The 27,209-nt window shown below is 36.0% G+C and overlaps 1 protein-coding gene and 9 non-coding genes across 11 annotated transcripts; 6 read left to right on the plus strand and 4 right to left on the minus strand.

The window, feature by feature from the left end:
• Positions 1-1,453: 1,453 nt before the first annotated feature.
• LOC125785258 (U8 small nucleolar RNA) lies at positions 1,454-1,577 on the minus strand. Its single transcript, XR_007427886.1, has one exon. It is a non-coding gene; the product is annotated as a U8 small nucleolar RNA (small nucleolar RNA).
• A 1,465-nt stretch (positions 1,578-3,042) lies between these two features.
• On the minus strand, positions 3,043-3,175 carry LOC125785256 (U8 small nucleolar RNA). The gene has a single exon (XR_007427884.1). It is a non-coding gene; the product is annotated as a U8 small nucleolar RNA (small nucleolar RNA).
• Positions 3,176-4,198: 1,023 nt separating this feature from the next.
• Positions 4,199-4,328, plus strand: LOC125785259 (U8 small nucleolar RNA). Its single transcript, XR_007427887.1, has one exon. It is a non-coding gene; the product is annotated as a U8 small nucleolar RNA (small nucleolar RNA).
• Positions 4,329-4,747: 419 nt separating this feature from the next.
• LOC125785255 (U8 small nucleolar RNA) lies at positions 4,748-4,879 on the plus strand. The gene has a single exon (XR_007427883.1). It is a non-coding gene; the product is annotated as a U8 small nucleolar RNA (small nucleolar RNA).
• Positions 4,880-5,655: 776 nt separating this feature from the next.
• Positions 5,656-5,789, plus strand: LOC125785260 (U8 small nucleolar RNA). Its single transcript, XR_007427888.1, has one exon. It is a non-coding gene; the product is annotated as a U8 small nucleolar RNA (small nucleolar RNA).
• A 5,061-nt stretch (positions 5,790-10,850) lies between these two features.
• On the plus strand, positions 10,851-10,980 carry LOC125785254 (U8 small nucleolar RNA). The gene has a single exon (XR_007427882.1). It is a non-coding gene; the product is annotated as a U8 small nucleolar RNA (small nucleolar RNA).
• A 455-nt stretch (positions 10,981-11,435) lies between these two features.
• trnas-gcu (transfer RNA serine (anticodon GCU)) lies at positions 11,436-11,517 on the plus strand. The gene has a single exon. It is a non-coding gene; the product is annotated as a tRNA-Ser (tRNA).
• A 1,757-nt stretch (positions 11,518-13,274) lies between these two features.
• On the plus strand, positions 13,275-13,348 carry trnat-agu (transfer RNA threonine (anticodon AGU)). Its single transcript has one exon. It is a non-coding gene; the product is annotated as a tRNA-Thr (tRNA).
• Positions 13,349-13,630: 282 nt separating this feature from the next.
• trnal-uag (transfer RNA leucine (anticodon UAG)) lies at positions 13,631-13,712 on the minus strand. The gene has a single exon. It is a non-coding gene; the product is annotated as a tRNA-Leu (tRNA).
• Positions 13,713-18,764: 5,052 nt separating this feature from the next.
• and3 (actinodin3) lies at positions 18,765-26,769 on the minus strand. Of its 2 annotated transcripts, none has more exons than XM_049469095.1 (5): positions 26,640-26,769; positions 21,442-21,499; positions 21,035-21,076; positions 20,626-20,795; positions 18,765-19,651 (listed from the first exon to the last, which is right to left on the minus strand). In XM_049469095.1, exons 2-5 carry the CDS (start codon positions 21,488-21,490, stop codon positions 18,950-18,952), a joined length of 963 nt encoding a protein of 320 aa, XP_049325052.1. In that variant the 5' UTR covers positions 21,491-21,499; positions 26,640-26,769; the 3' UTR covers positions 18,765-18,949. The 2 variants fall into 2 exon arrangements, with proteins under 2 accessions (XP_049325052.1, XP_015463896.2); XM_015608410.3 differs by lacking the exon at positions 26,640-26,769 and adding an exon at positions 21,686-21,744.
• Positions 26,770-27,209: the final 440 nt, after the last annotated feature.

Genomic DNA, 27,209 nt, shown 5'->3' on the forward strand with positions numbered 1-27,209 from the left:
AACTTTGGAATTAGGTAGATAGGGAGTCAAGGTTTAAGAAAAAATAAACTATATATGTAATGTTCAGCTTGCCCTGTAGTGCCAGATCACCATTTAATCACCATTTCATTTGCAAATTGTGTTTATTAAATTAGAATTGCAGGACTTACTGTAACCTATACTGAACGAAAAAAACAGTTATCTAGAAGCTGGATATTGTGGAGAGCCAGAATTTAATACTATACTTTTATGTTGGTAGGTTAAAGCAGTTTATTAACTCTGGTTTCTGCCCTAAAAATGATCAGCAAATAAGCAATCCTTTATTGAGTTTAACGGTTAAAATCACTTAGCCCCCTATGGATCATAAATCAATCATTATATATATATATATATATATATATATATATATATATATATATATATATATATAGCAGTGGATTAGACACATCATACCACCACTTACTTTATTAAGTGACTTTAAAGCAGAGAAACACTGCTCTAACCTGGCTTCTGTTTATTTGTAGTTCACAGTAAGACCATGTCCTGAGTAAATTGAGGGATTCCAGGCGAAGGCAAATGTTTTTTTCTAACATTTATATTAGAAAAATGTCAAAAATCTCTATGAAACGTAAAGTTACATTCTTTTTTCAAAAATGGGCACTATCATAAGAAGTGCTTTCAGTAGAAAAAATTAAAAGCGCAGATGATAACTCATCAGTTTTTGTCATATATGTATATAATTCAGACATATCACGCATATTTTTTTAAACAGTAAATGTAATGTGGAGTAACATGTTTAGGTTGTAAACTAACCTTTACTTGGATGTAACTAATAATAAACAGAATACAAAAAAAGGATTATTTGTGATTAAAAGTAATTCTATGTTGTTCTAAGACACTACAGTGTGGGCTTTGCTTCCCCCCCAATATCAAACTCGCTCCTACGCCCTTGTGTCCTTCAACAGCTCTTTGGTCTTCACCATAGGGGAGTTTGGAGTGTGACTGTTTGGGGTTGTAGACAGGTGTCTTTTATACAGATAACGAGGTCAACAGGTGCCATTAATACAGGTAATGAATGGAGGAGGTTACAGGTCTGTGACAGCCAGAAATGTTGCTAGCTTGTAGGTGAACAAATCTTTTTTTCACCATTATTTGCAAATAAATTCTTTAAAAATCAGACAATGGGATTTTTTTCTCATTTTGTCTCGCATAGTTGAGGTCTACCTATGATGTTAGTTACAGGTCTCTCTCATCTTTGGCAAAACTTGCACAATTGGTGACTGACTAAATACTTTTTTCCCCACTGTATTAAACCTGGCAATACTGAACACCTGCGTGAATAAAAAATCTAATAGCATAAATAAGAGTCCAATTAAACATAACTAACCCCCATTCAGCTCTTACAGGAAACACTCAACACATGCAATCACACTTACAATCTAGCATTTTTATATTTAAAATTTCATCTCAGCAGATCAGATAGGATTCATCAAAGAGTTGCAGTTCTTTGATGGATGTGGAATATAATCACACACTCAATCATCATGTTCTGCAGTCTTCTTATTAAGACAACAGGTAAGGATAAACCTCACTGATAATGTTATACCAATAACGCTGTGCCATCCTTTTTAAATACAATAGTTTTTACAGTCATGGTGAGGAATATATTTTTTACTGCTTTTAAACTAATTGTCCAATATGCTGTATATACTGGAAAATTGACATTTTAAATTCCACATATTAAAACAAGTATTCAACAGGAATTTATATATTTGCATGAATTAACATTAGAACAAGAGGCAATCCCATTGGTGGATTTTTGAAAAGACTTATCACTTGAACAAAAACTTTTGAACAACAATAGTCTGATTTATCATGAAAATGTTTAGGATCATGCTCTTTAAAACATTAAGATAAAAAAAGAAATATATGAAGAAATGGCCAGAGATTATACACTTAAAATCATATTTACTGACCTGTAGCACCTTTCTCTATAGCTGAGCTCAGTATTCTAGCACAGATTTATATGGTTCACACTATAAAAATCCCAATCTAAATTTAAACGCAACCATAATTTACAACTATAGTAAATGTTTAATTGAAAATTATTCTGTGGTAAGCTGGACTGTCAATTTGCACTGTCAATTTGCACTTTAATTCCCCATAATTCCCCATGTGAACTTTAAGAACTTTACGCACTCATTCACTTTACCAGCCTTAAGCTATATACCATATTTGCACTACTGTTATATACTATTTATACTGTCATTCCATCTCAATCACCATCAATATTGCACTATTGTCTTACGTATGTTTATTTTGTCTTGTTGTATTGTACATATAGTGTCTCCCACTCTTTTATATTATATATCTATTTCTTTTTTTACTTATATTTATATATCTATTTCTCCCCCACCACTACTGCACCTTGTTTTTGTCTCATGTATGTCTATTTGTGTCCCTGCTGTATTGTACACATAGTGTCTCCCATTCTCTTTTATTATATCTATTATCTGTACTTGCTGTAAAATTGGGAAGGAGAGTAACGTAATTTCAATTCTCTGTATGTCCTGTACATATGCAGTATTGACAATAAAACTACTTGACTTGACTTGACTTGACTTGACTGGAAATGTAAAAAAAAGTCAAATAACTAAAACTAAATTTTGACACAATTTAAAGAACTGCCAAAATCATATTGTTAAAAGTTAAAAAACAGCATAAGGAGGAAGTTTTTGTGGGACAGTGACTATATCCACATAATACTAGGTGTATTTCAAACATTAATAGAGAATATTTTCACTTCAATTAACTAAAGGATAATATTAAACATCCATTCAGAAATAAGAAACAAACATTAAAAGAAATTAGAATTAGTGCTGATGTTAATATACTAAACTTGGCAATACTGAATGCAGGCTTGAATAAAATCTAATAGCATAAATTAGGGAACTTATTAAACATAACTGACCCACATTCTGCTCTTACAGGAAATGTTCAACACATACAATCACACTCACATGCATTCTAACATTTTTATATTCAAACTTGTTCTCTTAGCAGATCAGACAGGATTCATCAAAGAGTTGCAGTTCTTTGATGAATGTGGAATATAATCACACACTCATTGAACCCAATCATCATGTTCTGCAGTCTTATTATAAAGACAACAGGTAAGGATAAATCTCACTGATAATATCGTACCACTTACGCTGTGGCATGCTTTTTAAACACAATAGTTTTTACAGTCATGGTGAGGAATTTAATGTTCAACAAGAATACATATATTTGCATAAATTAACATGAAAAACAAAAGGCAATTCCACTGGAGGATTTTTAAAAAGGCTTATCAAAATATTCAATAGGAATTCATATGTTTGCATAAATTAACATAAAAGAACAAGGAACAACCCCATTGGTGGATTTCTGAAAAGACTTATTACTTCAACAAAAACTTAATTTGTACAAAAATAAAAAGACTATTTTATCATTAAGAGGTTTAGGATCTTGTTCAATGACACAATAACATAAAAAATAGAAATATATGAAGAAATGGCCAGAAAATTTCACACGTATAATCATGTTCACTGACCTGCTTCTGCTGTTTCCACAGCTAAGCTCAGGATTTTAATTCAGGATTCAGGATTCAAAGAAAATAAATACATACAACTAATACATAGAAGCCAATTAGATATTGATACTTCTATCTTTAACAAAAAATGTGAACTTTTATTCAGACTATTATATTACACTGACATTTATTTTGCACCATGTAAATCTCCTACATTTATAAATACTATAATACTGAGCTCAGATATGGAAATTGTAATAAGTGAAAAATCTTTGGACATTTCTTCATATATTTCTATTTTTTCATGTTAATGTGTCAAGAAACAAGACCCTAAATCTCTTAATGATAAATTAGACTATTTATTTTTGTATGAATGAAGTTTTGTTAAAGTGATAAGTCTTTTCAGAAATCCACCAATGAGGTTGTTTCTTGTTTTTTATGTTAATTTATGCAAATATAAGAATTCTTGTTGAATATTTGTTTCAATGTGTGAAATTTACATTAACTTAAACTTATTTGGATATTTTTTTTCTTAAACTTTTTTGGATAATTGGAATATTTTAAAATAAAAAAAATATGTACATTCCTTACCATGACTGTAAAAACTATTGTACTTAAAAAGCATGGCAGAGCATTATTTGTATTATGTTTTCAGTGAGGTTGCTCCTTACTTTTAGTATTTGTAATGTTGCTGCAGTATGTGATTGGATTCAGTAAGTGTTTGATTAGATTCCGCATTTATCAGAGAACTGCAACTCTTTGATGAATTCTGTCTGATCTATTGGGAGAACCTGTTTGAATATTGAAATACTAGTTTGTGAGTGTGATTGCATGTGTTCAATTTTACCTGTAAAACCAGGATGTGGGTCAAGTGTGTTTAATGAGGCTCTGATTTATACTTATAGATTTTATTCAGTCCATGCTTAGTATAATAAAATCAGTACTGATATCAATCCCTTTCAGTGTGTGTCTTTAAATTTATAAGGGATGTTTATTATTATTTTATAGTTAAACAGAGTGAAAATATTAATGTTTGAATTACATCTAGAACTAATTTGATATTGTCCCACAACAACATCCTTATTACAGCATATTGGACAAGTAGCTGAAATGCATTAAAAAAAACTGTTCATTCTTCACCATGACTGTAAAAACTATTGCATTTAAAAAGCATGGCACAGCAGTATTGGTATAACATTATCAGTGAGGTTTATTCTTACCTGTTGTCTTTATAATAAGACTGCAGAACATGATGATTGGGTTCAATGAGTGTGTGATTATATTCACATTCATCAGAGAACTGCAACTCTTTGATGAATCCTGTCTGATCTGCTGAGAAAACAGTTGAAAATGAAAAAAGATTAGTCTATGAGACTAATCAAATATTTGGAAGAACAGTTGATTTGTAAATCATGGCTTGGTATATTTGATTGTGAAACATATCAAAGATGTGCAGTTTCTTTTTTAGACTTGTTGCTAATTATTATACATTTTCCTTATTTTGAAAGACCAATTACCCCACCAACTCATTAGGACTCCCTTATCACTGCTTGATTCTTTAAAGAATAATTCTGTTGTGATGCACTATAAAACTTTATTTGACAAATTACAGTTATTACATAAAAGCCAGTTAGATACAAATACTTAACCAAAACTTTAACTTTTATTTAGAGAAGTATTAAATTACACAGCCATTTATTTTGCACCATATAAATCTGCTACAGGTAAAAATGCTGGTACAAGAAAACGTGTAAAATATCTGGCCAGTCCTTCATATCTTCATTCATATTTTTAAACTTAATGTGTCAGGGAATATAATCCTAAAGCTCTTCACGATAAATCAGACTATTTGATTTTTATACAAATTGCGTTTATGTACAAGTAATAAGTCTTTTCAGAAATCCACCAATGGGGTTGCACCTCATTCTTTATTTTAATTTATGGAAATATATTAATTCTTGAATGTGAACGTGTGGAATTTAGAAGTTTAAAATTTGCTATGTTAAGATTTCAGTATATACAGAATATTAAACACCAGCATTTATTCGCATAACTATGAATACTATTGAATTTAAAAGGTATGGAACAGCATTGTTAGTATGATATATTCAGTGTGGTTTGTCATCACTTGTTGTGTATATAAAAATATTGTAAAACATGATGATTGGTTTCACTGAGTGTGTGATTAAATTCCACGTTTGTCAAAAAATTGCAACTTTTTGTGTAATTAATATCTGATTTGTTCAGAGCTAATACACAAATAAAGAACGACTGATTTGTGAGTGTTCTTGCTTGTGCTTTACCTGTAACAGTTTTCTCTGTCGGAGCTAAATGTGAATCAGTTATGTTTAATTGGGTTGTAATTTACGCTTTTAGATTTTATTCCTATTTGTGTCCTGTAATGAAATAAATGACTTCAAATGATTTGAGTAGACTTAACTCATTAGGGTTTACAGTGTGATAAACTGAGGAACTGCAATTCCTTAATGAATCCTGTCTGATGTTGCTGTTTATATAGGTAAGTGTAGAATGAATGTAGCTGTTTTTGGAAGCTTAAAGTGCTAATGTAATAAATATAGATATAGGTTTTTTGTTTTTTAGTTTGAAGTTAATAGACATTAGCTGTATTCTGTTTCACAGAGTCTGTAAAGCGAAGCTCTTGTATTCTTTACACATTAGTTACAAGATATAGGTTAAGAGAAATTTAATTGGCTGCATGCTGTCAAAATTTTATAAGAGACCAATAGAAAAGCCCCATAATGACTTAAAATAACAAAATTAATTTTACATTAACATTGTAAGTTTTTTGTAAAGTCACTGTTTTGTAAATATGAGTCATCAACACTGAATAATAAACCATTTCGGGTTCCATTGAGGAATATTTAGTTTAGCCTGCACCTGAGATGGAAAAAAATAGGGAATCCAATGGTGAGAAAATTATATTAATATTATTTATGCCTCAAATTGTTGTTGTGCCTGTGTATAACAATTAACTCTCTCTACTAAGAAGAAGCCCACCCAAATGAGCTGTATAAGCCCTTTAAACATGTTCTTGCGGTAACTCCAGCCTCAGCTTACCAACCAGTCAGCTCACAGTAGCAGTAATTTTTGCAAATCTGGTGTCCAAAATCAATTGCTGTAGAAAAAAAAAGAAAACACACACACAGGTAACTTTTATTTGTTTTTTAGCAAAATACTTAATTTCAATTTAAATTAAAGTGCTAAAATTGAAGCAAAGTCCTGGAAAAGTGTTTAGTTACTCATTTTCATTTGAGTTTTAGCTGTTCAGTTCCATTCACCCCGTTCATTTGAGGACTCACTCGCGTGCTCCCTCTAGCGGTTTGCAGTAATTTTATGATATAACTGGGAGAGAGGAAGTGGGCAAGTTCACCATGCACTGGCTCAGCGTAATTTTGGGCAGAAATCATGGCAGCAAATTCTCAGTGAGAAACGCTGTTGCTAAGATACGTTTAGGTGAAGTGCAACATTAAAGAAACAGGAAGTTCCGGAGTACGCTGTAAACTTAAACTGTTAAAAGTTGTTTCCGCTCAAATTAGTCTGTTTTACATAAAATTGGATATTTCCAAACATTACTTAACTATTTTGAGTTAGCTGAACACTGGTGGGCACATACGCATTCGAATAAACAAGCATCATTTTCTAAACTGCTGACTCGATGTTGTCTGTGCTCTCAATACTGTTAACTCTACAGTTAGTTTATGTGAATTAATGATTTTGAGAAAAAATTACTAATGTAAGCATGTTTTGTCTACTGTATCTTGTTAAGAATCGACACTGTGAAAAGTGTATTTGAGTAGGAGTTGAAGTAATGCAATATTTTAACTTAACCTGATAAGGTCAAGATCAAAAATAATTATTTGAGATAAACACTCACATCATAAAGTTTAACTGTTGGGCATAGTTTGAGTTAAGGTGGATTGATTCAGTTACGCTACACTGACAGAAGTGATTCATTTTAGTAAAATATGGTAACCTTTAGGGTGTGTATTACATTAGTGTAGTGAAGCCTTAATAAGTAAAACACCTTTTCTATTGGCTCCTGTGCCCATTTATTTGCATACTGGGTGTCACCCCCACATTTACTCACCATCCATGAGCTGCTTATCCCCCAGGCTTCCTTCATCTGTGTGTGCTTTTTTTATGTGTATAAAGTGGTGTGACCACCTAGCTTCAAATTTGACAGCTGTACTAGCAAATGACCTTTTTCTCTTCTGCTGATAGTGGGCTCACGTTTGCTGAATGATACAGCAGTCACTCATGCAAAATTATGAAATCAGTACGTGATTTTAGTCTTGTATCAGAAAGATATGTTTCCAGTTCCATGTTTAATCCAGCTTCCCATCCTGGGTTTTGTTCTTGCTAAAAAAAAAAAAAAAAACACTGAGGTATTTGATCAGCCAGTTTACACCACACCTACCAAATATTACAAATCCAGAACTGGATCCTGGATTAAAAATGTGCAGATGTAAAATAGTTCTTTGAGTAATGTCAACATAGATTAAGTACAATTAACTTAATTACATTATGTAGTCTGTACTTATTTCATTTACTTATTTAGGAAATTTATGATATTTATTTAAGTTATCAACACTTACAAGTTGGCTTGCTTTACATGCCCAGGACAATGTTATATAAAACTCCATATAAGTTTATATTTTCTATTTCACTGTGAGTTGTAAATCATTTTACTTGTATTTGTATTGAAAAAGTGAACAGTTGTGATTTATGTTATAAGGGGTGTTTTATATTTAATAATGGTTATGTTTATAATGATTTGTTGTAATTTGTTATATGTTTATTTAAAAAAGATGTTGTGTATTGGAAGTGTTTGTGGTTACTGGGATGACATTTGAGCTACTTTTGTTACTGAACATGATATTTAACCCTTAGATGCATAAGTGGGTTCAAAAATGACCCGGGGGGTGGTTATTCTTCAAAATCTCTAAAATTAAAAGTTTTTACACTTCCATATTCCAGGTATTCCTCATAAAACATGTTTTTGACTTGAGGCCATTTGAATTTTTAAAAATGTTTTTATACTTTTTAAGAAATTGCAGTTTTTGTGTCACTACCCCTGTTTTCCATAAGTGGGGTCAAAAATGACCCCAAGCATTTCCTATAGAATCTCAAGGGTTTGCTTTGGGAATCTTTGATTCTTACCAAATGTGACTGTCCCACTTACACATGTGATGCCTGCATTCTCACCACCAGGAGGTCAGCAGCAGCAGCATACATGTAAGTATTATCTTCATTTATCAACTCTATGCCTTTTCTCTCATAGAGTATCATGTTGGCCAACAAAGTAGACACTAGTTAGCTAACTACAAAATAATAGTAGTAATGTTAGTATTGTGTTAGCTGGCTTACTTAGCTAGCTAACATTACACTAGCTTAGTAAACTAGCTGATATTACTGCATTTGTTATGTAGAGACTCAATGTATTCATGATTCCTTGTAATAAACGCTAACCTGTTAGGTTACCTACAATATCATTATTTATTTATTATGTGTGTGTGTGTGTGTGTGTGTGTGTGTGTGTGTGTGCGCGTGCGTGCATGTGGGCGCACATGCATGTCTATGCTTTTACTTACATATAAATGCACAGACATTTACTTAGATAGTCATTTATTGTTTTGTGTGTCATTCAAACATTGTTTGAATAACATCTAGACTATCATTGCTACTGTACCGAAGGTACACCAAACCTACCAACCTACATCACAGAAGCAATGGGAAGGTGTGGAGTGACAAAAACTGCAAACCAGCAACAGGGAGAGAAGAACAGAGGGCAGACAGAAGAGAAAGAGGAGCCAGATGTGTCCAAGAAACAAAGATCGCCAAGCCACCAATTGCTGTTGGAAATGCAGTACACCAGTGTGCATTGATTACAGCCAGAAGCCAATAGTTTGTGAAAACTGCACACAGTTAACAGAGAAAATAATTTTGTGTGGGCAAATGTAAGTGGACAGTATTCTGATATTATGTATCTTCATTTTCTTTTTTGTCCTGCAGACACATGGACATACTGTGAGGTGCGGGATACCGAAAGCCCATGTGAGGTAGCAGCCAAGACTCCCAAAACAATCCTGCTGAGATGAGCAGAGATTGTGAGCATGCAGCAGGGGGGTGGGGCCACACTGATCACCCACGCCTGGCCAGCACTAATGAGAGGGCTGAGTGAGGAGCAGGGAGAGGGGAAGACAGAGGATAAAAGAGGAGCAAACAGTCAGAGGAGAGAGGGGAGTGAGACGGGGAAATCCATGCCAGTTTTGTCCACTAACACTGTCTGCTTTTTCTCCTTATAACTTTTGGTGCACGTGGGCTACTCTCTCCCTCTGCACGCCCTCTCCATCTCCGTCTCTCTCTCTCTCTCTAATACAGATTCCTGAAGAGACTCCCAGAGAGAGAGACACATAGGAGGACGGGGCCTCCTCACCAAAGCCTTAAACCAAGTCTGCTCCTGACCTGGAATCCCACACAGGAGTGTGGAGGCTTTCATTTTTGTTTGTTTGACTGCTCTTTGGGGATAGTATTTTGGTTGGGTTTTTCACTATACTGACCATCACATGCACCCACAACACAGCACATACACCCCCTCTATCCTTTACTGATTGCATACATGTTTTAGTGGCTCTATTTTCCCCCAAGCAGACTGAATTGACCAATAAACAACCCTTCAGGGTCCTTTCTTTTTGGCTAAACTGGTCTCCCTGTCTTTGTGTACACACACTGGTAGTGCCCAGACCGTTACAATACTAACAATAATTTATGAAGATTTTGATGTTATTTTTGGTGAAAATGTAAACAAAAATTATAAATATGCAATATGTTAAATGTAAAATCAGTCTTTGTTGACCCAAAACATAATAAATATAATCACCTTTAACAAAAATTAAAGCCATTTTTTTTGTTCATTGCAAAAACACATTGAATCTAATTGGGGTCATTTATGACCCCACTCATGGAAGAGTGTAGGTATTGGTCGTCCATGCATCCAAGGGTTAAGCTTTAGAGCGGCAGAAATGCGCTATTCTACAATCCGCCAATAGGATCGCTCCCTGTGTATTTATGTAAATTTATGCAAATATAGAAGAACCGCGAATGTATTTAGTGTGTTTTTGCCATTTAGAAGCGTCAAATTCAAGCTTACCCTGTATGTTCACAACATATACAACTAGTAGGTTTAAAGCGTCGTATGACGTAGAAAATGATAGTTCATAACCATGACTGTAAAAACGTATCTGTATCTCAAATCCAGACGCGAGGCGGATGAATGGTATTGTCAGTGAGGTACATCCTTACCTGTTGCCTTGCAAAAGGCTGCAGAACATGATGATTGGATTCAATGAATGTGTGATTATATTCCGCATTTATCAAGGACTGCAACTCCTTGGTGAATCCTGTCTGATTTCGCTCTTTTTAATTTCTGTTAAAAGTAGAAAGCTTATGAAAATCCGTGTGGTCGGTTGCGATTCGCGTAGTCCTTTACTGTGTGTGCGTGTTTGTTATATTTTTACGTAAGTACAAACTGATCTGTATAGGTTCGCTTGTGTGTAATACCGTTGTTTTTTTCGATTGCTTCTGTTCGTTTAAAAGGTCATGTCGCGCTTATAAAACGTGTTATGCTGAGTTGTTATTTTGTTTCCTCTCGCCCAGCAGAGAACGTTAACTGTTAACTAGATAATTAGCTAGCGTGTTGTTGAGGTTCAGAAATCAGTATTGACCTCGCGTGTTGAAGAAAGACGGTAGTATTTAAGCCTTGCGTTATTCACAGTTGTTAGGTTACGTTTTTATCAAATCGTAGTTCCGTTTTTTCGATCAGCTAACTTGTTAAAAGGAATGCATTTGGCCATGTAGGCATGCAGACGAGGTGGCCGAGTGGTTAAGGCGATGGACTGCTAATCCATTGTGCTCTGCACGCGTGGGTTCGAATCCCATCCTCGTCGACACTTTTCATCTTTTGTAACTTTTTGCTCTTAATTCCGATTATTTAACTGCCTATCAGTATAAACACATCTCAGACAGACTAAGGCTGCGTCCGAAATCGCGTACTTGAGCAGTACGTACTGGATTGGGGTGCCAGTCATCATCATGGGCCAAAAAAACATAATAGTCGTGGAAAATGCGGGCTCAATGAATTTGGCCATTAGCAATATTTTCCAATAATGCCAACGTTGCCAACTCCAACAACTTCAGCGCAAACTTTTATGCATGTTTATATAATCTAGGCTAAGTGGAAACACGTTGAACGATTATTTATGTAAGCCAATGAAATTGTCTGATTTATTAACTTTATTTTACCCAGTAATGCTGACTACAATGGCTGCGTCCAGAAACCCCAAAAGTGTCTCCTTTTTCCTACCGATCCTCCTCCTCTCCTCCGTGACCCGGAAACTGATTTCGTGACGCCATCTTGCCGCCTGTCCGAATACCGTAGGAGACGAAAGAAGCCGCTTAAAATTCTCCTGTAGTATGCTTCCATTGGAGGATACATCAGTGTATCCTACTCCGGAAGACTTTTAAGGATTTTCCAATGACATCACTGCATCCACGCCCACAGAGCACGCGAAAAGCAGTGCGAGGAGCAGGCAACGCCCAAATATACGTCATAAACATATTAATTAACTAGGTTCCTTATCTAATTATACAGCCAGTAAAGCACTAATATATGTTTTTGTTTAGATAAGCTGTATGCTCAGTAAAACTTTATTAATGTTCCCATATTTGTAACATGATATATATATATATATATATATATATATATATATATATATATATATATATATATATATATATATATATATATATCTCACTGGCCAGAGATGCGGCCAAAATGCCTGGGAGTAAGCAGGATTTTATCGGAATATCTGAATATTTAGCTGTGTGACAGTAATGTTCCATTGATGCTGTTTCATCTAATATGTATTATTATATTTATTATTTATTAAGATTTGTTATTTGTTTTATTACATTCAATGAAATCATATTTTACTATTAAAATAATTTAATATTTACATATGCAACCTTCATCAATGGCTAATCAGGCTGCACTTTGAAGCTTGATCTCTAGAATTTGGAATTGTGTTTATTGATCTCTCGTTTTTATTTTTGTATGAGGAGCTTTATTCAGAAGCTGTGATTGGCTGGGCAGTATCCGGCATGTGCTAAAAGTGAGCGTTGTGATTGGCTCAGTTAATCGGTAGTCAACATCCTATCTAAAAGGGATCAGCTGTCCCATTTCCCCAATTACAGCTCCTTCCCTCCATTCCTCCTCCTCCTCTCCTCTCCTCGATTCCTCCACCTTCTTCCGGGGTAGGAGAGGAGGAGTAGGAAAGGAGGAGTAGGAGAGGAGGAGTAGCAAAAGTTTCTGGACGCAGCTAATGTGTGCATAAAGGATGTCTTAATAGTTGTAATTTCAATGCATCGCCTCTAAGTGTCGCCAAATGACAAAAACACAATACAATACATACGTACAAAAAAAGGCGTACGCCCGAAACAAAAGTTCCATGGGGGAACGCACTTTCTCACGTTCAAGTCAAATTTAGTACATCTGACCGTGAGCGTGAAATATGGCGCAATGTTTTTGTGCGTACGCACCTATAGTACATGAGGCCCTTGATTTATCATCCACACGTTACGTTTACGCGGCACCGAGGAGTTCGATGACACATTGAAAAGCCCATTGTTCCGGCGTCGGTCGTGTGGCGCCGTGGCTTAGTTGGTTAAAGCGCCTGTCTAGTAAACAGGAGATCCTGGGTTCGAATCCCAGCGGTGCCTTTTGGTTCTTGGGTCATGGTAATACTAATCTTATTTACGTACTTCTCTAAGCGCCGCAGTCAGTAAGTGCATGTGTTCAGTTCTACTATCTACTCTCCTCATTTGCTTTGACTAGATGGAAGCTACTCTGCTAACATTGTAATACATACACATGTATTACTCAGATAAAAAACAAAGCTTTTTGCCTAATTGATAATGAAAAATAAGAAATAAAGGAGCTTTATTTATGTTAATGTTAAATGTTATTTTAACAATTTCAACTATTATTAAAGAAAAGATATTTGGCAGCGGTGGGATTCGAACCCACGCCTCCAGAGAGACTGGAGCCTAAATCCAGCGCCTTAGACCGCTCGGCCACGCTACCATGTAGGAAACGGACGCCGGTACTGTATTTCAATGAATCATCATCCCTACATGTATATGAAGATAACCAACGCTAATATTAACAAAATAACAAATATTATCTAAGATTAATGTGCGTCGCGCGTTTGAACATGACCAGACTGTATACAGCAAAACACTAGCCCAGGAACACACTGCAAGATTATTACATCCGACGACATAAAAAAAACCCGGAGTCAAGCTATCCGCGCTTTAAATTTAAATGCACGTATATGCGCGATTTTACGGTAAACAGACGCGCAGGCGGAGAGCACGCTAAAAAAACACAGAGAAGGGGAGACCGACACGTTTCAGTCGGTTATATTAATTCAGACATACATTAAGCCCAGAAACCAGAAGAAAACGGATTAAAATAACTCACCTCACTGTAGATTTTGTGCAGTACATTATCTATTTGATATAATACCATAACAATCCCATCAGTGTTTAAGAGAGAGAGAGAGGGCGAGAGAAAGAGAGATTTTTATATTAATATTATTTTTTTCAATCCATGCTTCAAATTCAATTTCTTATGAGTTTCCCAAAATGCCAAAAAAGATCCAGTACCTTGTAAAAGAGTCCATCCTAGACTATAAATTCTGCAAGTGTGGGCAATTTTCACTGTATGGTTTATTTTATATTAATTTTTTACATTTTTTATAATTTTCTCATGATTTTCCCATAATGCCAAAATAGGTCCACAACCATTTGAAAGAGTCTGTCTTAGGCTATGACTCCTGTAAGTTTGGGCAAATTTTACTGTTTTGTTTATTTTATTTTTATTTTATTTTATTTTATTATTTTTTTATTCATGCTTAAAATTAAATTTCTCATGATTTTCCCATAATGCCAAAACAGGTCCACTACCATTTGAAAGAGTCCATCCTAGGCTATCATATAATACCGCGAAAGAAGTAGAAACGTGCTCACTATATATACTGTATAATTTTTGGAGAATTTAAAGCAATAAAACTATTAACTTTAAAAAAAAATGAAACTCTTTTTGAGATTATCATCTGGTAACAACACTACAGCTAGCTCAAATGCTATTTCTGCTGCACCCAGCCTCATAACGTTACCAGGAAATTGTAGATTTAATTTTATTTTCAGAACAAGTTTACACCTATGAGCATTTTTAAAACTAGGCTTTACAACCCACAGACTGTTCCATTTCAGCTGAAGGACCAAAACAAGAGTACAACTGTTCTCACAGTAAAGCTGCTGAAATCAATGAAACTTGTGTTTATTACTGCAGACTTTACTGTTTAAAAAAAATATATACAGTCATATGAAAAAGTTTGGGCACCCCTATTAATCTTAATCATTTTTAGTTCTAAATATTTGGGTGTTTGCAACAGCCATTTCAGTTTGATATATCTAATAACTGATGGACACAGTAATATTTCAGGATTGAAATGAGGTTTATTGTACTAACAGAAAATGTGCAATATGCATTAAACCAAAATTTGACCGGTGCAAAAGTATGGGCACCCTTATCATTTTTTTTTTTCATTTGAATACTGCTAACTACTTTTTACTGACTTACTGAAGCACAAATTTGTTTTGTCAACCTCATTGAGCTTTGAACTTCATAGCCAGGTGTATCCACTCATGAGAAAAGGTGGTGGCCAATTGCAAGTTGTTCTCCAATTTGAATCTCCTCTGAAGAGTGGCATCATGGGCTCATCAAAACAACTCTCAAATGATCTAAAAACAAAGATTGTTCAACATAGTTGTTCAGGGGAAGGATACAAAAAGTTGTCTCAGAGATTTAACCTGTCAGTTTCCACTGTGAGGAACACAGTAAGGAAGTGGAAGACCACAGGGACAGTTCTTGTTAAGCCCAGAAGTGGCAGGCCAAGAAAAATATCAGAAAGGCAGAGAAGAAGAATGGTGAGAACAGTCAAGGACAATCCACAGACCACCTCCAAAGAGCTGCAGCATCAACTTGCTGCAGATGGTGTCACTGTGCATCGATCAACAATACAGCGCACAAAAGTAGTTTGCACAAGGAGAAGCTGTATGGGAGAGTGATGCGAAAGAAGCCATTTCTGCAAGCACACCACAAACAGAGTCGCCTGAGGTTTGCTTTTGCATACCTCTTCTTTCGCATCACTCTCATGTATTTTAGTGTTGTTTTAAGGATGTTTCAGACCATCTTCTCAAAACTAAACTGTGTCTTGTGCATCAGACAGTGTATTCATAACCATTTGATGAAATAAGTTATTGTGAGAGATTTTCAGACTAGAAAATTTTACTTCTGTCACATTTTCTCCCATATATTACACACACACATACACACAAATATATATATATATATATATATATATATATATATATATATATATACATGTGAAATGTATATATATGTGAAAAGAATATGTGAAAAAAGCAAATGTAAAACCACATTTTACATTGCATTTTGCATTTGAACATTCGCATATCACACTGGAATCCAATGATGTTGAGCTAATAGCATTGTGTGCAATTCTGACACAAATTCAGCTTTTCTTCCTTTAAATACAAATCCACACACAGCGTTTTTCTGTTAAGAGATTGGGTGACATTAAATCAGTGTACTGGATCTTTTACTTTTCATTGTGGTGCATTTTCTGCACCTCAGTGTTTAAAAGCAATCTTGTGAGGATTACATTTTATGGAGACATTTATGTTTTAAGTGGTTAGAAAACATTTGGAAGGGTAAAGTGTGTAAGTGAGATATTATTTGAACTGTATATTTAACCCAGCTGTAAAGCTGTAAAATTTGGTTGCCTGAATTAACACTGACACATTTCTGGAGTTTGGCTTTGACTTGTTTACAGGGCTGGACTGGGACAAAAAAATCGGCCCTGGCATTTTTGGTTTAGACCGGCCCCTCATAATTAGAGGAGCACAGCAGACTTGTAATTTATGTATGTGGGGTTACAGAGAAGCATAATGTATCATCAGCATATTAAATATAAGAAGTTTAGTGTCTATTGTTAACTCCACCATTTTTGTCTGCTCTGCGTAATTTAATTGATTTTTTATCCTTTTTATTAAAATAGTCTCGTGAAAATGAAATAAGAAATCTGTTATTTCACTTGTTTGAGTGCTTTTTAAAACATGTTAAACCACAGCATAGGCGCTACAAATTCGAACTCTTATGTAGCCTTTCAACACACCTTTAACCTAAATACATAAAATGCTATAACGTAGCCTAAAATGGACGCTTGCTGCTCATCCAACACTTCTCAGTCTTGACCATTTGCTTTTTTATCAGGAGCGTGGCTGCCAGATTTTGGGAAGTATGCAAACCAATTAATATTGATACTAATCAAGAGCTAACGTTATCTTAGGTTTTGAGGTCCCATCTCAAAGTCCCTGTGTTATCCTAACGTTACTAACATTACCTCCATCTCCTCAAAATCCCTGTGTTATCCTAAGGTTACTAACATTACCTCCATCACCTCAAAGTCCCTAACGTTACTAACGTTACCTCCATCACCTCAAAGTCCCTGTGTTATCTTAAAGTTACCTCCATCACCTCAAAGTCCCTGTGTTATCTTAAAGTGACCTCCATCACCTCAAAGTCCCTGTGTTATCTTAAAGTGACCTCCATCACCTCAAAGTCCCTGTGTTATCTTAAAGTGACCTCCATCACCTCAGTCAATGTGTTATTCTAACATTACTAACCTTACCTCCATCATCTCAAAGTCCCTGTGTTATCCTAACGTTACTAACATTACCTCCATCTCCTCAAAATCCCTGTGTTATCCTAAGGTTACTAACATTACCTCCATCACCTCAAAGTCCCTGTGTTATCCTAAGGTTACTAACATTACCTCCATCACCTCAAAGTCCCTGTGTTATCCTAAGGTTACTAACATTACCTCCATCACCTCAAAGTCCCTGTGTTATTCTAACATTACTAACGTTACCTCCATCATCTCAAAGTCCCTGTGTTATCCTAACGTTACTAAAATTATCTCCATCACCTCAAAGTCCCTGTTATCCTAACGTTGCTAACATTACCTCCATCACCTCAAAGTCCCTGTGTTATCCTAACGTTACTAACATTACCTCCATCACCTCAAAGTCCTTGTGTTATCTTAACGTTACTAACGTTACCTCCATCATCTTAAAGTCCCTGTGTTACCCTAACATTACCTGTTTACGTACTATACACTTTCCCGCTCAGTCTGTTCCTCGGGTTCTATGTCACAAGCCTGCACCTCTGGCTGCTGCTGCTGTCTTCATCTACAGAGGAAAAGGAGGCTCCAGCAGCGAACATATCTGCGATTTTTACACATTTTGTAGCAGCTACAGTGAAACTTCGCGCGTAACTCTCAGCACCCGCTTTCTGCCGCTGTTGTTTCTCCACGCTGCCTCTCCTTTAACATGCGCTCAACACTGAACGTAGTGGGAGTTACAGCGGACCACGCAGAGAGAGGGTGGGGCCGCTTTCGTCCTGTTTTCTGATTGGTTCAGTCTACTGTCTATATTGAAGATGGGCCAATGGGCCGCCCCTATAAATTGTGGGCCGGTCTCTTAGAAAAAAAGGAAAACGATCTTTCAGAAAAAATCCAACTGCATGAGCCCTGAGGACTGTCGTCCCACCGGGAAAATGCCCGTTATGTCAGATTACCAGTCCAGCACTACTTGTTTATTACATTAAAATAGCTCACTTAGTACAAACGCTTAACTTTACACCTTGTATAGGTTTTGTGTAAGGTTTCTACACCAGAGCAAGTTTGGATAAAGTTTAAATAATATGCAAATACATTATTTATTAAAATTTTCAGTATGGTTATAAAATGTAATCACTGTAAACCTGTAAATACTTACATAATTTGATATATTTCATTTTATATTAGTATTAATATATTTATGTTTTATGGGACATTGATTGCCCTGCAAATTTAACACGGCTCAATAACAGAGTTGGCCTGTGTGCTTAATGATATAATTATTATTATTTCCAATGAATATGATTTCAAATTCAATCTAAATATGTAATATAAAACAACACAATATTTAAAAAAACAAAACAAAATGAGAGGCATACGACTTTTATTGTTTATTTATAGTGTTTTTTTTTCTTCAAAATGGTAAGAACCTTTTGGTCTATACATAATAAAATGCTCATATAATGTAAAAACAGTGTTTTTAAACAATTTGTGGCTTTTGTTGTCTGGAAATTAACGTACAAAAAACAACTCTCTTGGTAATGTTAAAATGCTACTGGGGATTTGCCGGTGGATTAGCGTAATGGTATGGATCGTAGAGATCTCTTCGGTAATCATAGGGATCGTAGTACAGATTGGGCCCCACCGCGGTGCCCTTACTTTCCTCTTTACTGGCCTCTTCTTCCTCTTCTTCTTCCTCCACTTTTCCCTCCTTCTGAGCAGCCGGTGTTTTCGGGGGCATTGCTAACACAGGGCCTTTAACTTTTACAGGCCTTGGTGGGTTGTCAATTAAGCAGTCTGGATCCCAGTAGGGATCACAGTCATACTCCATTTCTTTAAACACGAGTGGAGGTGGGGCTGGGGGGACATTAGACTTTTTAGCAGGTGGGGGTGCAGGGGCAGCTGGCTCCGCAGGGGCAGGAGGGGGCTCTTTAGCTGCAGTTAGTTTACATGCTGGGTTGTACCGTGGATCACAGAGAACAGGGACGGCCCCTGTGGGCAGGTACACTATTCTAGGCTTACAGAGTGGGTCTTTGGGGTTGCAAAGGTAGGTGACATCAGACTGTGAGAGTGGTGGCAGGGCTGGGGGTGGGGTGGTGGGTGGTGGTGTGGGCTTGGTTGTTGGGGGTGGGGGCGTGTTTTTTGGAAGATGCAGCCCAAGAATGGTCTGGTATTTGGAGGCATCTGGACCGTAGGTGTTCTCTAGGTGGCGCATTTGCTGGTAGAGAATTCTGATTTTGTCAACCTCGTACAGCTGTTGACAAAGAGGAAAACAGGCATTTCACTGAATAAAGCAGGAGTGGAAACACAGCACTGATTTTGGAGTGTGTGTTTATGATCTATAACAATACCAATAACTGATAATAACAATAATACACATAAAATACTAATTTAAATGTACCAAGTAAGGACAGATATTTTGTGCCTGAATTCTTTTTTATTAGTTTTACACCAGAGCTATTATGCTGACAGATTTTACAAGCAGCGGAAGCTTAATTCTACCCTATCAGCTTGGTGCTAATTGCATGTTTAAATCATCACTTTCTTCTTACACCAGGTTTCCACTGTTATTTAGAAACATGGACAAATTCAGCAGTGTGCAAATGTTTGTGCACCTCATGTAGTAGTTGGTGTGAATTAAGGGTGATTGGGACAGATTTTGAGATTTCTTGATGGGGAAAAAAATAGCCAAATAAATTATCATTTCTGTAAAACTGAAGATTACTGTAATCATTTAGATTTTATGAGTTTACAGATAACGCTCAGCAAAAAGCATTTTTTTTTCGTTCATGCAATAACATAAATCTAATATACCTAAACAGTCCCATTTGACCTTGGGTCTCAATCACCCTTAATACTACTTTAAATTCAGTTTTGCAGGTGTTCTTTATAAAAATAAATGATTATATCATTTTGATGCCTTAGTGGTTCTTTACATTGGTAGAAAAAATGTTTATAAGTGGTTATTTAAAAAATATATTATTTAGGAGACAAAGAGCAATAAGCGTTTTCAGTACTATATCATTTTTGTTGGTTTGTTCAGTATAGACTTCAGCAGGCTGTGTTTTTTTATACAGTTGCTGACTGTGTAAATTAGATTTTCTCCTAAATTGCATTTTAGCATGAAAGTCCATTAAGAATACTGCACTGATCTTTGCCTATATCATCAGATTTTGGGCAACCTAGCAGTTGGAAAAGAAGCTGAAAAAACAAAACTGTTCTGCTCACCCCCTCCATGTGCCCAATGCTGCTGTAGTAACGGTAGTAAGACTGGAAGTCAGGGTCTTTTCGGTACCATTTGGGGTCAGCCTCGCGCCGGGGCCGTGAGTGGGTAAGGAAGTTGTGGGCTTGGGCAGCATCAATGCTTACTGCGTTTCCAGATGAACCAGATACTTCAGCTTAAAAATTGTGCAAACAAATTATATTAAAAAAATCAACGTATATTTTTAGGATTTTAAACTGTTTTATTTAGTCATAAATAGTTGTATACACTGTTACATAGTTTTATATACAGTCATATATCTACTTTCAAGAGTTACGTATATCACAAATACTGAACTCATTTTACAGGTTATTTATTTCCATATCATTAGTTTTATGGTAAACATTGGAGGAAGCGAATAGTTTGGAGCATTACCTTTATCGGGGAGCTTTGTGAGAGATACTGCCTGCAGAAGAGCTGAAGCAAGAAAATTAGCATTAAAACCACACTGTGTTTAATGTTTGCTGAGTCCTGTTCTTCTGCCACTCTGTACAATTTAGGCTCTACTAGGGGCCTTCATTAATTAGATTCAGTGTTTTAGAATTCTGCAAGGTAGCACATCTCCTGGACCTCAGGATTGGGCACCCCAGTTTACTCAGATTAGTCATGATAAATTAATAGGACAATTTAAAGCAGATTAACTGATTTTGTTTAATTTAGTGACAAACAGTGCATTTGTTAATTTGTTAAATTAACAAATACTGTTTTTCATTTTCATTTAAACCTCAACACCTTTCACAACAGTAAGTGGATATTATACCAAAAGATTATAAAAAACTTACTTGGCAGCATTAAGATGCAGGATAAGGCAACAGGCATGGACAAGCTCATTTTTGATACCTAAAAGCATGTTAAAGAATGCAAAAACATCTTGATTCATCATGACTGTAAAATAATTCTTCCAATGAAAAAAAAAGCAGAAAAAAATAAACTGATAACCAAAACAAAAAAATAAACAACAACTAAATGTGTTCTTAATCTCCATAATTTTGTTCTAGAATATGGATAAACACGACCAAAACCTACCTTCATGGATGCGCCTCCAAAGACAGGTCTGAAAGGCCAGAGCAGCAGCCTGGACTAAATACCCAACACAAAACTGATAATCATGATAATTACTCTCAATATTCTTATTGGCTGGGGATGTCATGTTACTCCTCCTATTGACTCATGTTAGACCCTCCCACTTTCAGAAGCTCAAACTGGCTCTGACCCCACCATAGGCCTCATTAAAAACTGCAAAAGTCAACTTCAAACAGAGTTGAACTGCTAGTAAAAAAAAGCAAGCTTGCAGACTCCCACAGAGAGCAGACTTAAGTATAAGAGCATAACTGAGAAGCAAAGAAAATAACTAGCACTTTTTAAAAGATTTATGACCCAAATGAGACTTTGAAAAAAATGAAGCACAAATATATCAGTCCTTACTTATTTCCAAGACTGTAACTGGTCAAATAGTATCTACACTACACTGCAATGTAAAACTTAATTGTTCTGTATTTTATTGCCAAAATCATGCTATAAATTATCTTTTAAAAGCGGGTGTTCGGTTTTACCCTGCCTGCTGTCTCCTTTGATGAATCGTTCAGATGTGTGTTAGCAGTTGCACAATAACTGCTCTACAAAAGGGATAACATGGGGTGCCAAATTAAACCCTTCTGCCTGGAGAAACAGCTGTAGTTTCTTGCTTAAACATCTGCCTTGACACATGAGCAAAGACTCCCTGTTTGACACAGACATTTTGACCGAGGTCTTGACTGTGTAAAAATACTGAGAGTAAGAATGGATTAATAATGGACTATTCTTATAAAATAAATACAATATATTGTATATTGTGGTTACACTGTGTAAAACTAATAAAACATATTCTAATATTGAACACTGTGTTTTGACCAATGAATGTAGAAAAGCATGGAAGGCTGGTCTTATTGGTTTAATGTACTCAATAAATCATTTCCATGTCCAAATAAATGTATCTTTTTGCAGGTTCTTGTGAATTATATCGAACCATTCATCTGTATGAAGTGGGTTGGTACCTTTTGCCCACAATGTCCCCGAACATTCTGTACCAGTTTCCACAGTGTCACTGGTAGAATTTTTTATAATTAAATTTATGAACTGCATTTTTAAGGTTTAAACGTTACACTTCCTGGATAAACTAGGTATCCAGTGAAAAAAAATCTGCTTTGCTTCTGGTGTTTGGTGCTGTACTGTAAACTCAGTAAAGTCAGTCTGAGACACTTGGTGTGTGAGAATTAGAAGTATACCAAATGAGTAGGAGAATGTGGATTCACCTCAAGTCTTCAAGTAATTAAAAAACATATTTAAAGCTAGAATGTTGTGTACGTTGTAATGTTAAAAAAGTACAACCATAAAATCATAACTCAAGCATATTGAGAACACTACAGAGTGGATTAGGGTGTGCGGTGAACAGTGGAGGCTGGAGGCAGAATGCTGTGGTGAAGGGGTGTACCAGCACAGCAAACAGGTGTCACAGCAGAAAGCAGGAATGTAAACTATGCACAAAAGCCAAGTCTGATAATGGTAATCAGATACCCGCTAATAATAATCCTTGGCAGTCTTGTACAAGCAGCATCCTTGAATTTGACATGTATTATACATTGCAAGTAATTTTGCCTCAAATTATTAAAGTTATACTGGTGTTATGCCGTTATACAGGGTGTGACCCAGGCACTTTACAGAAATATTAATAAAAGGATTGATAAAAAGATTTTCACAGACTCCGTTTTTTAAACCTCTTCAAAGTTTCAATAAACATCTGTTCTTGCTGCTGTAGTTGTTTAATACTGGAGCAGATGTGTCGTGTCTGCTCTGAACAAGTCAGCACAGTGGGGCTTAACTGCTGCATCAACTAAAATTATGCCAGCACACACACGCACGCTGTAGTGTGATGTGTGCTGAAACTCTCTCAAGCCTTAACCCACAGAAAACAGTAAAATTCATTTTAAGAAAAGTATGTCAATGTAAAAGTTAATAAATAATAATTGTTTACTTAAGTTTTTTTCATGTACTTGTTTGTGTTTCTGTGATAAGCATCACAAAAAGCAAGGGTGTAGGAGCAGTTTTGATATTGAGGGGACACATTTGCTAATATAAAAAGCCCACCCTAAAGTGACTTAGAACAACATTTGCGGAATTACTTTTAATTACAAATAAACCTTTTTTCTGTACTTCTGTTTATTATTATTATAAAGCTGCCACCCAAAGAGGCGAAAGCTCAGGTCAGTGAAGCTGCTGACTGCAGGACATTTCTAAACAGGCAATGTTTAACACTATATAATAATAATAATGTATATATAATAATGTAATATTATTTATATATATATATATATATATATATATATATATATATATATATATATATATATATATATTATGACAAACAAATTATTGAAAGAAATATTACTAATTATTAGTCCTAAGGGGGCTACACTATTAATACTCTTTAAGATTTACTCATATATCCTGTATGCAAAATGCTTGCTTCTCTTAACCTGTTCTTTCTTTTGATTAGTTCAGTGCTGATCAGTTTAGGTTATTTCAGTCCTCTCCACATTTCCTCTCTCTCCAGCTCAACCGTCTCTTCTACCCCTTCTAAATAATACATTACACCACAACACCTGAGAACAAACTCTAACAGACCCTAAAACTAACCCTGAAATATTAAATAAATTTAATTTTGCAACATTCACAACTCACCTATTAAAATGAACTACTTTTGCATTCTCTTTCTCTTTATACTTTTCACAAACTTGTTTAAACATTGCCACACTAAGTTGTTGTATTGTTGCTCAAAAAAAGAAAGGAACACTACCTGAAATCCCTCTATTTTCTCAGAACAAGGTCTTACTGTGAACTACAAATGAACAGAAGTCAGGTTAGAGCAGTGTTTCTCAACCCTGTTCCTGCATATTCTACTGCATATTCCCACTGTTCTGCATATTCTAGCTTTTATCTAATTTAAAGGCACTTTAATACAAAATTGGTGGTATAATGTGTCTAATACACTGTTGGATATGCATAATAATAGATTTATGGTCCATAGGAGGCTAAGGGTTTTTAACAGGTAAAACCAAAGAACTGTTTATTAGCTCAACAATTTTAGGGCAGTGTAAAATATATATATGTATTTTTTTATCTATCTAGCTCAGGGGTCTCAAAGTAGCGGCCCGCGGGCCACATGCGGCCCGCGACGCGGTTTCATACGGCCCCTCACGGGTTAACAAAATAAACATACATCTGGCCCGCAATTCAATTTAATTATTTATGCTTTATTATGTTCGTTTTCATATTTTAACTTGTATTTTGGTGTGTGTGTGTGGTTTTTTTTTTTTTTTTTGCTTACGCTGCGTTGCCTGCTTTAGTAGTCTTCAGTAGCCTTCAACAGTCTAACCTTGCTGCCGTGGTGTGTCCACTAAACTCCGTAGTTATAAACATCCTGAGGTTAGCAGCGCTAACTGACCTGTTTATAATGTAATCCGAGCAGTGCCTCCGTGACGCTGCTCTAAACTGCTGCTGTTAGCTGCTTGGGCTGAAAGATGAACTGTAGAGAGCTGTATTATCCGGTTAGTGGGGTTATTTTATTTCATACACAGAAGAACTTACACATTTTTAAAAACGCTCCAGACTGGCTCAGCTGAGCCCTGTAGCCCGTGGCTGGGCTGCAGCTCTGACTAAGCAAAGACTGCGGGCTTGTGGTGCTGCAGCTGCAGCTCCGACTAGTGGTTGGATGAGGAACTGCTAAATCTGAGGAAATGCTAAATCTGTCACAGCTCACAATTTTTGATTTTATATTTATTAAGCCTTATTTCAGTATCAAACGTTTTGATCAAAGTTAATATAACTTATAAATTAAAAGGATTTATGTTAATAGAGCAACAAGCAACCATTTTTCCATGCAACTGTAATATTTGATTGAATAAATAGTATATTGAGAGTTATTTAACATTAAGGAGTAATTACATTCATTTTGTATTACATCTGGTTACATTTTCTTATATTTATAAGTTACATCTGGCCCTCAGAGGACAGCCAATATGCCAATGTGGCCCTCGGCAAAAATGAGTTTGAGACCCCTGATCTAGCTAGTTGGCTTGACTAAAGTTGAGCTAACTGACTAGACACAAGCTGTATATTTTTAAGCACACAGTGGGTTTGATCTGTGTGTTTGTAGACAAGTCTTTTTTAACCAGCTATCAGAAACATTCTCATTACAATTTACATGGTTAGCTCCGTTACCTTTCTTTTACAAAATTCTCCGTAAATCCAGATGTACTTTAAAATCAGGCTGCTGCTAAATCTCACAGTGAGGGAGGGGCTTCCCTCCACCAGCACACTGACTGCGGCCTGTGGTCTGTCTCCTTATTAATATTACAGCTGAGCAGAGGGGAACGAATTCATTTTGGGGGTAATGCAAATGTTACTAAGCAAAAGCGCTTGTATGCAAGTATCTTACACTACATTTGGAAATAAACTCTCAAAATGAAGTCATGAAAGCTATTAGTGTACATATCAGAGAAATGTTATTAACGTTAAATGTTACATTATTTCGAACCTACTTAGCACTAGACCCAAAAGAAGTTCCCTCAGATGGCAAGAAAACGCATGTGAACCCTTTGGGATAGCTTTCTGCATAAATTGGTCATTAAATGTGTTCTGATCTTCATCTTTCCTCTGTTGAGCTTTAGTTGGTGGATTGATGATCTTAAGCAATGGCGTGCACAGACATTTTGGGGGGCAAGTGCTCAGGGGGGAAAAAGGGCACTTTTTAGCGCACGTGGAACACTTCATTATAAAAAAATGTTATCTATCATTGATTTGGGCTAGAGCGGCTAGTCTATCTAGTGACCAGTCGGCTAAAGATGCCTAGTAGTTTGGTGCTGTATGAGACATTTTACTGCACAATGATTTCACGTTGGGCTTAGAGGGCAAACGGTACGATTTTACTTGATGTGTATGTTACCTGGCTGGTGGGACACGGGGGAGAAGAAGCCTAGAAGAAGCCTACAATGTGGTTCCAAATTAAAATAAAGTCCAGTTTATGCCCAGTATACCCAGGTAAATCCCAACAAGCTTTATTACTCTCACTGTCTTTCTAACGAGGTGACTGAGCTTGTGGTTGATGATGTGGATGATGTTTTTTATGTTTGTTGTAACTTTCTCTCTCTCATTAGTTATTTCCCTTGAGCTAGTGAAGTGCAACAGCGCCCACCAATGGAGGATGTTGAGCCTGCCTTTCCAGTATATAGTGCAGAGAAAATGTTTATGGAAATTTTAAAATAACTTAATTTTTAAAAGAAACATCTGAGATTAGGTAAGGTATATTGGCATTAGTCAGTGGCAGCAGCCCTTTCCACTACCCTCTATAAAAAAAAAAACATAATAGATCAGAATAACCCAGATAGCCAGCGACTTTGGCCCGGAGTCGTTTCTAAGTCGGCACTGCTGGTTTAGAGTCGCAAGCAGAAAAATACTTCTGGCCCACAGCTGGCCCAGTGTCACTTTCTGAGTGTTCTACATCAGTGTCACTGAG

This window comes from Astyanax mexicanus, chromosome 20 (genome assembly GCF_023375975.1).
Source record: "Astyanax mexicanus isolate ESR-SI-001 chromosome 20, AstMex3_surface, whole genome shotgun sequence".
In the NCBI taxonomy this organism is placed as follows: Eukaryota; Metazoa; Chordata; class Actinopteri; order Characiformes; family Acestrorhamphidae; genus Astyanax; species Astyanax mexicanus.